Below are 12,500 nucleotides of genomic sequence, written 5' to 3' on the forward strand. Positions count from 1 at the left end.
CAGAACCTCGATACTGTTGGGCGATCCGTTGCGCCATTCTGAAGGTCTAAATCAATGATCCGGTTGGCTGCTATGTTTGTTTGAAATGTGGGAAAGCAATGATTTGTGCGTTCACCTCGCATTGAGCAAAGTGTGCCTTGGTTCGCAATAAATGGGCAACTGAACTTTCTCTTCGCGCTCTGTATAATAGATTTTTTTTAAATATTCCGCATTCCAGTTCATTCTGTTTGCTCGCCACTTCGATTCCATCCATCATCGAGCGAGTAAACTATGCAAAAAGGAGCATCGTTATGTTGTAAACAAAGATTTATGCACCAATCCTTTTGCATGTATGGTCGAACGGATGCACCATCATCATCATCATCATCGTCATTACGCACCACTGGATCTGCAAAACCTATCAATACATTCCCTCCTATCCTTCAGCTCGCTCCACCATCCGATTGATCTTTCTGCGTTATTGCGCTCGTGGTTTGGGTTTTTTTTTCTTTTTCGAACGGAACTGATATTACCACCGAAAAAATTGGCTCCGGAAAAACTAAATAAATGCAAAAGAATCAATCAACGCGAAGTTCATGTTCGAATCCCTCGATTGCTGCTGCTGCTCGGTGTGGATTTGTTTGCTTTAAATCCTTTTATGCCAACGCGTTCTTTTTTTTTTGTTATCTCATGTTATGCTATCCACGCCGTGATCATTCGTCAAGAGTGGATGAGATTGGAATATAGATATATAGCACTCAGCCCAAACAAAAAAAAAAGGGACACCAACTCCACATAAAAAATCACTCAGCATCACCACGCTTGTGCGGATTTGTGAAATATGTACCCAATCATTCTGGACCGGGGGCGAGTGGATGATACAAAATGGGACACCAACCAACAATGGAGTGCACCCCAGGAACGACCACAAATTAGTGGCTCACCGCGACCACGAGATGGAAAGGGCTGCAGCGGTATGCATATAGCAGAGTTCATTATGGTCTCAGCTCGGGGACCAACGGTAATGATGATGTTTGATGTTGATTTGCCCCCTCCCGTACACGCACGATTTGCTTTAATCCACATTATTTTTAGGCAGAACTGGCAGAAAACTAAGGTTAATCCTGAGCACACACAGAGTGAGTCGTGGGGTGACTAGTGGAGCCCGATTTCTGCCACCATAATGCCCTTTGGGGCTGATCTTTCGACCTTTCATACCATATCGGACTGGACCGGAGCACTGGCCGGTTTGGCACGTGACGGTGCGTAGGTGCGTCGACATGATTACAAACGGAAGGCATTCGCTGGGTGCGGACTCCGAAGGGTTTGATTTATGCTCGGGCATTCTTTCGACACGCTGCTGCTGGTGCCGCTGGAGGTGTCAGGAACAACAATCGGTTTAACAAATATTACGTGCCTTTCATCAATGATGATGCGTGATTTGGTTCTGGTTCTGACGGTGGTCCCTGTCCAGGGTGTAACCGGAACGTGACCGCGCGCGCCACCATCGTGCTGAATACCAAACGGTTTGGACGTTTCGTCAAATTAGATCCCGTCCCAGGCCAGGCCAGCCCAGGCCCGTGCCAGGAAGTAACCGTTCGGTCTTAATGAATTCTGTGTTCTGTGCCGAGTTGGACATTCGATTTGTCTTCGTGCGCTTCGTGTGAGCGCCTTTGTGCGTGGTGCACACGTTCGCCTTTCGGTGACGCATTACAACAACACCGAGGGACCCCCGGTCCGGTCCGGTAGTGATTATTTAAAACACCTCCATGGACCAGGTGGACAGGCCGGTGAAGGTGTATTTGGTGCCGGGTTCTGTTCTGGTTCTGGCGTCGGGCATGCACAGTTTCCGGGACCGGATGCTTTGGGCGCACGCGTTGCGTTCCGTCGCCTGCTCGGATGAAATAGAAATCAGTTTACGGCCGGAAGCTGACACGTTTGACACATCTGTCCGTCTCTGTGCCTCTTTTGCTCGGTTCATTGAGCTCGGTCTGGCGGTCGTTGTCGATCTGGTTTCGATTTGCTTGCCGCTTGGTGTCCGTCCCGGATGACGACGATTGAGCGAGGCGTTGAGGCGTCGGCTTCATTTTCATCCTTCCTTCAGTCGATGGCGACGATGGCGATGGCTAAATCGATTACGGAATCCGTTTCGTGGGAAATTGAGAAATCTTTGGTAATTGAACATCCTGACAGCACCCGAGACACGGGACCACTTGCTCGCACACATTGCATATTGTGTCGTTCTCCGTTTGTGGGTGAGCCGTGGTTGCGTCAATGTTCTCTGATCGAGTTCCCACCTGAGGCACACCAAGCAGGCTGCGGCGAGACGATGCGATGCTGCACTCTGCTTGGTGTGAAGATTTTTTTTTCTTCTGTCCGAGACTTGATTCTGAACTGAAGCCGGGCATCTTCCTGACGTGCTGGAGCTAATCCATCGATGGATGGCTGTGAATCCGGAGAACCAGACGGATGGCGGTGTGAATGAGATCTGATTTTATAAATTCTGTGATGGTCAGCTGGAATCGGTTGGCAGATGAAGGGGCCGGTCGATCGGTTCTCTCGGTGATTAAGTGATTCTGTCTGTCTGTCTGTCTGTCTTCTGTCCTGTCCTGTCCTGTCCTGTCCTGTCCTGTCCTGTCCTGTCCTGTTCTGTTCTGTCACGTCTCTTGGATTGTCTGGGATTGAGAAGCAAAAGGGGGTATCGTGTACGGAAATTGACAAAAAACTGAAACTGGGGCCGGAAATTGAAGAAGCGCCATCGTCTAGACGGGCGGACATTAATCAACTTTCCAGCCGTCTGTGCGTGCGCCTCCATTCGCCAGTGCTGTTGCAAAAATCTGCAGATAGGATATCTTTATCATAGGATAACAGTTGGACCTTCTTTTCTGTAGGATCAATTGTGGAATTCCATCCGAAACAATCTAATGTAACGTAACAACGAAGGCCATTACTACGCCACCTGAACTCATTTTCCACCAACTGTGCGCCAGTCTGGCGAAACCGATTTTCGATCCGAAAACTTTCACCAAACCAAATGGCACAACAGGGCAGGAGGGGACCGGGAGGATCGAATGGAATCCTGCTAACGTGTAATGTGTGATCGGACCGCGGTCCAAACTAGGTTACGAGTCACACGGCACTACGAAAACGAACGGACGCGATGGTGAAGTGACCGCGGGTGCTAATTGGAATAGCATATTCTTGCTCCATTTGGTACAATGTAGCGGTGTGACCACCGCGCCTGGGGGGACGACGGCTTCCTAGCACCGACGTAACCAACCGGTGCGCCAGTACTGCTTCAGACGATCGGTTGACTACACCGGAGTTTCGATATTTGCGGTGATTGTAACAGTACGCGCGCAGTCCGGTCCCTCGGTCCTCGGTTGGAGTGTCCACGAATCCTCCCTGCTGTGGTGTGCTGTGGTTGCAACAGTTTGGTGTGAGTGCATGTGTGCCGTTGGGATGTTGAGGTGTTGAGACCGGGAAGTACAAGGAACAGGAACCGCGGATTTGGATTGGATTTTATTCGTGGCTCGAACAGCAATCTGTGGAGTCCAGTACGTTGGCACGTACCGATGGTAAACCGCTTCGCTTCGTCCGTGATTAAGAGAAGAAGATAAAAGACACCGATAGTCAACCGCGACTGCTCGAACTACATGGTGGTAGCGGTAGAAGCGTAAATCAAAGATGCTAGTACCTAGCACAGTAACAACCAACAACCACCGTAAAACTGCGAGCTACAGATAATTATCAAGAAGATTCATTCATTCACAAGTCCACCCCAGTGACTACGCGCTTGAGATCTCTTTCAAATCGAAACTAATGAGTCTGGGAGCTGGGTCTGGTGGTGAGTCAATTCGTGGTATCCTTACTGGCAAATAGCTACAACTTCTTATGCCAACAACACGGCCATTCATTCGTTAGATAAACAGAACGTAATCAGCAAAGAGAGAGACAGAAGAAGAGAAGTGCACTCCAGAATTTCCTCCAGTGCGGTTGCCTGGTTGCCCGTGGCCTAGTACCCGCTTCTTGGCCATCCACTCTACACACCTACGGACCATCATCACCAAACCCGCCACCAGGTGCTACCGGTGCCGTTGGCGAGAAATCTGCATTTGATCTGGTCGAATCTCGTCCTAGCGGTCTTCTGGTGCGGTGGTAGAACAAAAAAAAGAACAGCAAAAGAGCTTAATGATGTGCAGCAGAGCAGCAGCCACAAGGACCATGATGCAGCAGCTGGTTCACATTTTCCTTCTGGCCCTGGTGCTGGTGGCCCTCTGTCGGCCGGCCGTCGAAGCGAGAGCGTCCACAGTCAGTGTAGCGGAAGATGAAGATAGTGCCTTCGCTGACGGTTCATCGGATGAGGAGTTGCTGCTGGCGGACGGTAGCTTCGAACAAGACGTCAGCGCGCGTAATGGCCGCGCTGCCGGATCGAGCGAAAAGGAAGAAGAACCGACCACCACTATCGCCGTCGACTCTGAAGAGCGCCAAGGACATGAAGCGGACGAGCCAACGGGCACGACGGTGGGATATAATGCGGTAGCGACTACGCCAAAGATAGTGCCGGTGGTGAAGCAGTTAAGCCGGTAAGTAATGGATTGGCCACCGGGCCGCGGTGCGCTGTTTTCGTTTCTAAGGGGTTCTCGCTTCATCGTCGGAAGGAGAAGGTGAAATTGATTTGTACCGCCTCAGCGTGAGGCAATCGAGCTGACGAACGAAATGCAACTAACGATCCGAGAGTTTTCCGCTCTCTCGTCGAGTGCCGCTTGACCACATCACGCACTCGACAGTTCAGGATACTCCTCAGGAGATCAGGAGACTTGGTTTACCCGGATGCATGTCACTCTAGTTCCGGCATAAGCCACAAGTGAGTGAAGCGAACCATGCACACGATTCCCTCGCATGATATTCGAGTGTTTTCCTTTTTGGAACCGAGCACCGTCACCGAGTGTTCCGGGGGTTTTTGTTTGAGTTTCGCGCAAATCATAACGGTTCGTTGAAACCCCGTTCCCGTCAACCCCGTGCTGGTGCCAGGGTCCTTTCCCTTCCCCAATTTCATCACCCAGCAGGGGGCGTGAAGGTCCCCGGAAAGTTATTCGACGAAAATTCTACAAAACCCCCGGAAAATGCTCCCAAAATGAGTTTTTCCTGCTTCCGGCCCTTCCGGACAGATGGCCGGACGGACTGCAGGCGGTACACTTGCTGCTGGGCTGTGGGTTGAGTGATTGTGGGAGTGTGTGAAGGTATGTCACGATATGGTAGGAGGAGGAGGAGTAAAGGGAGTGCAGGCGAGATGCAAATGACGCGCTTCGGTCGGTCCCCCCGAAATGGTGCAGCAGCAGCAGCAGCTATCTCGCTCAAATAAAGTTGCCTAATTACTGCGGAAACTATTCATCAACTCGCTTGCATTCGGTGTGAATGGTTGGTCGGTTGGTGGGTTGGTGGGTTGGCCGGCCGGGAGAGAGCATGGTGTTAATGAACTTCGGGTGTCATGACAGCATAGTTCGCTTAGTTTGCGTTCGCTGGCCGGCTGGCAGCTGTTGGTTTTGTGCCAATGGGATCATTTTGATACGTCTGTTGCCGGCCGGATTGCCGGCCAAGGTGCAAAAACGGTGCGGGCATGTTTTGTTCGATGCGTGGCCATTCCAGCGAGAATGCACTCCCAGCTCGTGTCCACGTGAAAGTTATAATTATTTTCGAAATGTAATGCACAACATCAACACACAACAGCGAGTGCAGCGAATGGTGAAGCGTTTTTTTGGGGGGAGGAATTTTCGGTTGCATTTAGTTGGTGACAAAATTTGCAATTCAATATCATCATCAGCACCAGCACGAACACTGGAAGTGTGTTGAAATGTTTTGTCAGTCCGTGTCACTGCACTAAGCTGTTGTTTGTGCAACTGCGCCAATGGTACGGTACACATCTGGTACGATGGTACTCCGAAACTCGCAGGAAAACCGTAAAATTCCTGTAACGTAAAACTGTGAGCGAGAAAAACAAAATGAAGGATCACACCATTCATGTGAGTGCGGGAGGATTTCCGGGGAAATAAATCGCTTCGCTTCATTTTCCTGCTATTGAATGGAGGCGCCACTGAATGGTGGTGGTGGTGGTCCATTCAGAAACACCGACACCGGCACACACCGGTCTGACACTGGGATTAATATCGGTTTCCGGTAGAAATTAGTTTTCGCTTCGCTCTTTTATCGCTTCTCGTACACCATTGACATCGTACTTAACACCTCGAGACCACGGTGCATTGCGAACTTCATCTTTACGGCTTCGCATTCGGCTGGTGAGATGTCGAAGAAGGAGGGAAAAGGCTAAACGAGAACATCTTTCGATATGATCGACCGCCTCACGACGATTGACCAAGGATTAGTGGAAAGAAGCCTTTGCAGGAGCTTCAACTAATTACTATCATCATCGTCTGGCTGTTTTTATTGACTCACTTAGTGCTGATAGTTCAGATTCTGCTATGGCTGCTGGGTCTCTTTCATGCCACGGATTAGAGTGCATTCAGCGAGCGATTCATATAGGCAGCTTATCGCATTTCACGGCGCATTTTGCTGCTGTTTCGTTTTCCTGGCGAGTACTGAACTCTACGACATAAAAGCCTTGCATCGTAGTAGACCAATCTGTCAATCTGTGCATCCCCATCAACGTGTCGCACGCGTTGCTAATGGCCGCCGCTAGAGTAATAATGTGTAACGGAGGAAACGGATTCAATTAATATCAAAAAAACGTGATGCATATCCGGTCTAAGGATGCTCCAACGGGGGAATACAGCACGGACCGTGTACGGGATGGTCCCCAGGGGGGCAAAAAAGCTGAACAAAACTGTGCTTAACAGTAATTATGGTACATGCTTGTCGTGCGCTGTTAAGCTAGTCCCCAGTCCCCGCCCATCTCATAGGAGTTGTGCGGCGGCACCACTCGGTCGATGGACCTCCGCCCCCCCCCCCCCCCCCGCGGGAGGGGTCCTGGATTAGGCGGAGGAATTTATTGCCTCAACATACCAATTTGCCATTCGGCTAGATTGTAGTTCTGTCCGGCGGCCGGCGAGGGTACTCTTTTTTGCTGTTTCTCCTCCTCTCGTGTGCGTCCTTTAAATGGTCCCCCGGCCGTCGTACCGGCGTGTCCCTCCCCCCCGGGGGACAATGTGTTCCGAGGGAAGGGAGCGGTGTTGTTGTGGGTCCGACGCAAAACGCGCCACGTGCGCTAATACGTAGATTGAATTTAAATTTATGATCGAAGCCAGGTTTAATGTTGCACCGGATGCTCCGCAATAACAAACATTAAACGGGGGCTCCTCCATTGCCCCCTCCCCGCCACTACTAGCGCACACACATGATTCTCGTTTATTTCCCCGAGTTGAACCTTTGTTGTTGGCCCCTGGACGACTACTGCAGCCAGCCAGCCAGCCAGCGCAGCTATTTGTCGAGGGACTTGCTTCTCCATTTTTTGTTGTTGTTGCTTTCGGTTTCGTTTCGATGGCCACTAGTGTACCAAGTAGTGCGATGCGGTCTAGGGATACCGTGATCGTGCGCCATATACTACACAGGGAGAGGGTACGAGGATTGGTGGCCGGCGTGGCGCTTGCCGTGGTTCCATCATCAAAGACCTCACCAGCCCCCCCCGGTCCGCGAATCGGAATTGGCCCGTTGCGTTGAATTATTTCACTCTGCATAATTTGCCGCGATAAATGGTGGCCGTAGATGAGGAGGTCAGAACAGGAGCCTGGCCACCCGGTCCACCCTGCTGTTAGCCATTTGGCTCAGATTTAAATTAAACCGCTTAATTTGACAATTACAATCACCGCCTGGCCATGTTCGGTGGCCTAGTGGGTGGCTGGGTGCGATATCGGGGTTGTAAAAGCGCGTTCCATTCCCTTTCGTGTTCCTGCTTCTTCCTCCACAGCGATTTTTTCCCCGTTGTATTTGTGTCGCACACTCCCACAAAGGGGAATCTATTCAACCGGAGCATAATTTGCACGCTCGATCGGTCAAACCAATCCCGGGGCTCCCGGGCAATGAGTGTGGGCTCGCGTCTGACGAGGACGACAATTCCCGCAGGACTTAATCCTCGCAGGATTCTGGCCACACCACCACAGCACAAGTGACGGTACAAAAGCGTACAGACTGTATGTGTGGCTGTGTGTGGGTTTTTCGAAGGGCTGAGCTTTTAATTTTAATTATGCCGTACGCGATCATTTATTACACAGCGGCAGCAGAAGAAGGGTGCAGCAGGGTGCCGAAGGGACGCAACATATCCTGGAAGCTCGCCCACATGCCCGCGAGGCAGGGTCCAAGAATTAATTTTTATCCAGCCCTTCAACCCGAAAATTGATATTCACCGTTCGGTCCACTCGGCCACCGGTTCTGTCCCCACCCCCGACGGTTCCTCAGCCGGTCCATCCGTGGACCAGTAAATCCCGGCAGCTAAATCGATTGCATATAATTAATGGATGGACCGGGGAGCAAAGTTCATTAATTCGAAATGGCATTTTTTTTTCTCTCGAAACTCGCTCGCTCGCTCGCACAATTCGGGCAGAGATGTGGAGCGATGGTTCCTGGTGTTTTCCGGTTGAGGGCCACCGCAAGGATCATGGCCCCCGGGTTTCGAACATCAAACAACGCGCAAACACATTGTTCAAAACAAACGCGGCACACTTTTCGTTACTTTTGGTTCTGCACTGCTGCAGCAGCAGCAGCAGCAAGTTGTGAGGTTATGTATTGCGCGGCGATTGCTTGGGATGTACTCTACCGCCTACTCTGAATGTAGGTCGCCATTACAGTTTCTTTGTGGGATAATGGTGTAACACGAGCCTTGCGAAACCCAATTTTTTGAATAATTAATCCCTTTTAGCAGGCCAGTGGCCAACTCATTGATGTGCAACGTAAAGTCCCGAATTCCAACCCCAAACAACAAGAGTACGCCAACAATTTGGGCCATCCATACACCTCCAGCATGTGCCGGATCGAAGGCTGATTATTCATATTCTGTTTTTTCATAATTATTTCGTGTAGCGTGGGATGGGGGGTATGTTTTAATGTTTTATCGCTCGCCCCCACCCTTCGTCCTTGGTGTCTTTCGGTTTTCTCATTAATTAAAGGAGGTCACCATCAAGGTCAGTATCGACGTTGGTGGTGGAAATAAATTGAAATCCCGCTCCATCATGCCCCGCAGGCCGCATCATTCCTCGAATGTGGATGCAGATTGCCCGGTATTCTTGTTTGCTTTCTTGCACTGACCTGCCCTGACATGAAATGGCTCAGCATCCTCAATTTTCCATGGAGAGAGAGAGAGGAGTGTGGTGCGAGAGGTGCATCATAAATAAATGGGTGAAATATTTATTGAATATTCAACGCGAATCCCTCGACCCCCTTCCCCACACGCAAATGTCAGTGTCAGTGACAGCGTCAGAGTGTGCGGGCTGCATCCCGCATGAATATTGATCCAATCGGAGCTGTCCAGTCGACATTCCGGAAGTGTGTCCGGTAACGTAGATTCGGACCACGGCACATTGATTACATGAAACAATCCTGTCGAGTGTCCAGCGGCACGAGAAGCGCTGAGCTTGAGCTCCACTCAAGTGTTGCAGAAGAGGACCGGAGCACCGGTAAAGCAATCCGGCCAGCAACCGGGGATGATTTAAACCGAGCTTCCTGTAACGGAATCCGAACCCTATCCCATGTGCAATGTAGCGAAGCATCATTTACATTCTTCGTAATGCTCGCGCGCGCCCGCGCGGTCGGTTGAAGTGAAACAAACAAAGGATAATCCTTCTCCTGGATAGGCGGCCCGGATTGGAGGCATCATTCAATTGAACTTTTCCCATTTACAAATGACCCTCGAGCCTCGGGACGCACCGATCCCTGCGCCATTTTGTGGTTAAACACATTAAGCGCATCCATTATAAGCCGGAGGACCCATCGGCACTCACATTAGTACGAGTGATTTAACTTTTGCAAAGCTCATAATTAGCTCCCGTTCACTGTTTTCCACGCGATAAATTTCCACCTTTCTGTGGTGGTGGTGGTGGTGGTGAAAAACAACAACATGGAATGTGGATACGGAGGAGCGGCGTTACGGAATTCAATCAACATGCCAACTACGGCGCCTCGGCCTTCTCACTATCCTGTCACGTCTGCGCCCAGGGTCTCTCTCTTCCCCATGCATGCTGATCGTGATTAGTTCCTCCGAAATTCCTCCCAATGGAGCACACCTCCCCTAAAAAAACCAGGGTCCTGTGAACGGAAGGAAGGATCTCATTTGTTTCAATTTGCGCCCCATTACTACCGGGAATAACCTACCGGGGTTTTGGAACGATGTGAGGGGAATGAGAAAGGAAGAGATTCCAATCACACACTTACCACCATCACCCCTCAGTCCCCCTGGAAGACGTTGAGAAGAAGCAGCAGCAGCAGCAGCAGTTCTTCTGGTTGGCAGGCCAGCCGGCTTATCGATTGTGGCTTGTTGAGCAGTTCCTCTCTCTCTCTCTGATGGTGGCGATGGCGGACCAGCCCTTACATTCAACCGCAACATTATCAATTAACATAACCACAGCATGCGATAAATGCGTGCAGCAGCAGCAGCAACAGCAGTGGCCTCGTACCAACGCTTTCACTGGGTGTGGTGTTATCCTTTGAACCTCAAATCAGGATCATAATCTGCTACCCCTCCTGCCTCACTGCCTTCCTCGTTAGTCTCACACCATAAAATCCGCTCTCCTTTCTCTCTCTCTTTTGTCTCTCACTGGCCGCGTGTACGCGAGCAGCATGCATGCTTTGGATTGCCGTTTTGGGTTCGCCATTTGGTACTTCAGAGGAACTGGAGGGTGCGTGGCGGCAAAGGATACACACATACGGAGGAGGAGTGAAGGAAGCTGGAGGGTTTTTCTTTCATTAGCCTCATTAACTCCTGCTTCCGAAGCACAAACGAGCGCCCGGAGATCTCGACCACATTTAGCCCCCCGTTCATGTGTCGTGTGTACACCGTAATGAAGGCCTCGACCGATTCGGCATGACCACCGGAAGTATGGAGAGCTTTAGCCCAACATACGCTCTGCTTCCGGAACCCAGGCAGTACCGGATCGGACCGGCAAAGAACAACAACAAACGGCGAGGGTTCCGGGTCGTTACCGGGTCCGGGTCCGGTGGCCACTTTCATGGCACGTTCATTATTTCTAATAAAACAATTGGAGCAACTGAATTAAATTTTATTTATTGTTATTATCGCTTAATTCTGTTTTCGCTTTATCTTATCCTGGCCATTGCCCAAAAACGGGCCACGGGTTCTGTCGGTGGACACACATTATGCGGGGAAGGAAGGAGAGTAAGGGGGACTTATATTGTGCCGAATCGGTTGGAAGCTGCACGAACAGTGTGCCATGGTGTGGTGTCAGTGCTTTTATACGACGATGGCAATAGTAGGCGATGCGAGGTCAGGTAGACCTCATGACCGAGTGGCCCCGGGAGGAGCTGAGCGTTTATTGCTTAACCAGCATGATTCTTGGGGAGCTGCTGTGCTAAATACCATTTTGCAACGTAGGTTTTTTGGGTTATAATCGAATCTTTTTGGAACAAAAAGTGTCAATCGTTGGTTGAATTCCGAGGAAAATAAGTTGCCTTTCGTTCGAGAAATCCTCGAGTTCTAATAAGCCACCGAAAGTCGAAAGTCAGCTCGTCAGGTCGGTCACAAAATTTGCCTCTCCGCCGCTCTCTTGTCAACTTAACGACAGCCGTAAAATCACTTAGCTCCGCTTTTGAAAAAGAAATCCGAACCGGATTGACGGTACTCCATTCACAGGACCAGGCCAGGCCAGGAATAATCCGCACACCCAGCGAGAGAGAGTGCCGGTCTTGTCTGCGCGATTCAACGCCGTTCCTGCCGTTCTGCTTCATCCTGCACCAAGCGATTGTTCTCATTCTTTCGTTCTGCTTTCCTTCTTCCATATCCTGCACTCAATGGCGACGACGACGACGACGATGAAACAGCTACGAACAGGGCCTGGAGGACTACGATGAGGCGGCGGACCGGGCCGAGCGTGAACAGCAGCAGCTGCAGCAGCAGGAACAGGAGCAGAGCCTCCAGCAGCAGTACAGTGGCATGGTGAAACCGATGCTGACATTATTTAATGTGATAAGCACCGTTTTATCGTCCGGAAGATCGATGCGCGCGATGGAACCTCCCCGCACCGATGGTGGCAATAAAAATGTGAACGGCACGTTTGGCGGCAAATCAACAAGCGTTGCGGATGGCACGAGCGACACCAACACCACCACTGCCGCCGATGGCGCACATAATGAAAATGGTAATGAATATTTCGAATGCTTAGCATATTTCCCGAATGCGGCACTCCGCATTCCGGAACCGAGTGGCGGGTAGGATCAGGCCGAGCCTGCTCTCGGTACAAACTAGTGTGTATTAGTGACCTCCCCCCGGAGGCGGGCCAAGGTCTCTCTGTTGGCGTTTTTTTATCGTCGAGGAACGTTGCTCTATCTAATGTTGGAGGCAT

The 12,500-nt window shown here is 50.7% G+C and overlaps 1 protein-coding gene across 1 annotated transcript in view; it reads left to right on the plus strand.

Annotated features, from left to right (window-relative positions):
• The first annotated feature begins 4,203 nt into the window (after nucleotides 1-4,203).
• The window catches only part of LOC126577751 (uncharacterized), an 11,734-nt gene continuing 3,437 nt past the window's right edge, over nucleotides 4,204-12,500 (plus strand). Inside the window, exons 1-2 of the mRNA XM_050239630.1 lie at nucleotides 4,204-4,565; nucleotides 11,980-12,296. Coding sequence (XP_050095587.1) covers nucleotides 4,204-4,565; nucleotides 11,980-12,296 — 679 coding nt within the window. The remainder of the gene's footprint in view (nucleotides 4,566-11,979; nucleotides 12,297-12,500) is intronic.

The sequence above is a fragment of the Anopheles aquasalis genome, chromosome 2 (assembly GCF_943734665.1).
Source record: "Anopheles aquasalis chromosome 2, idAnoAquaMG_Q_19, whole genome shotgun sequence".
Classification (NCBI taxonomy): Eukaryota; Metazoa; Arthropoda; class Insecta; order Diptera; family Culicidae; genus Anopheles; species Anopheles aquasalis.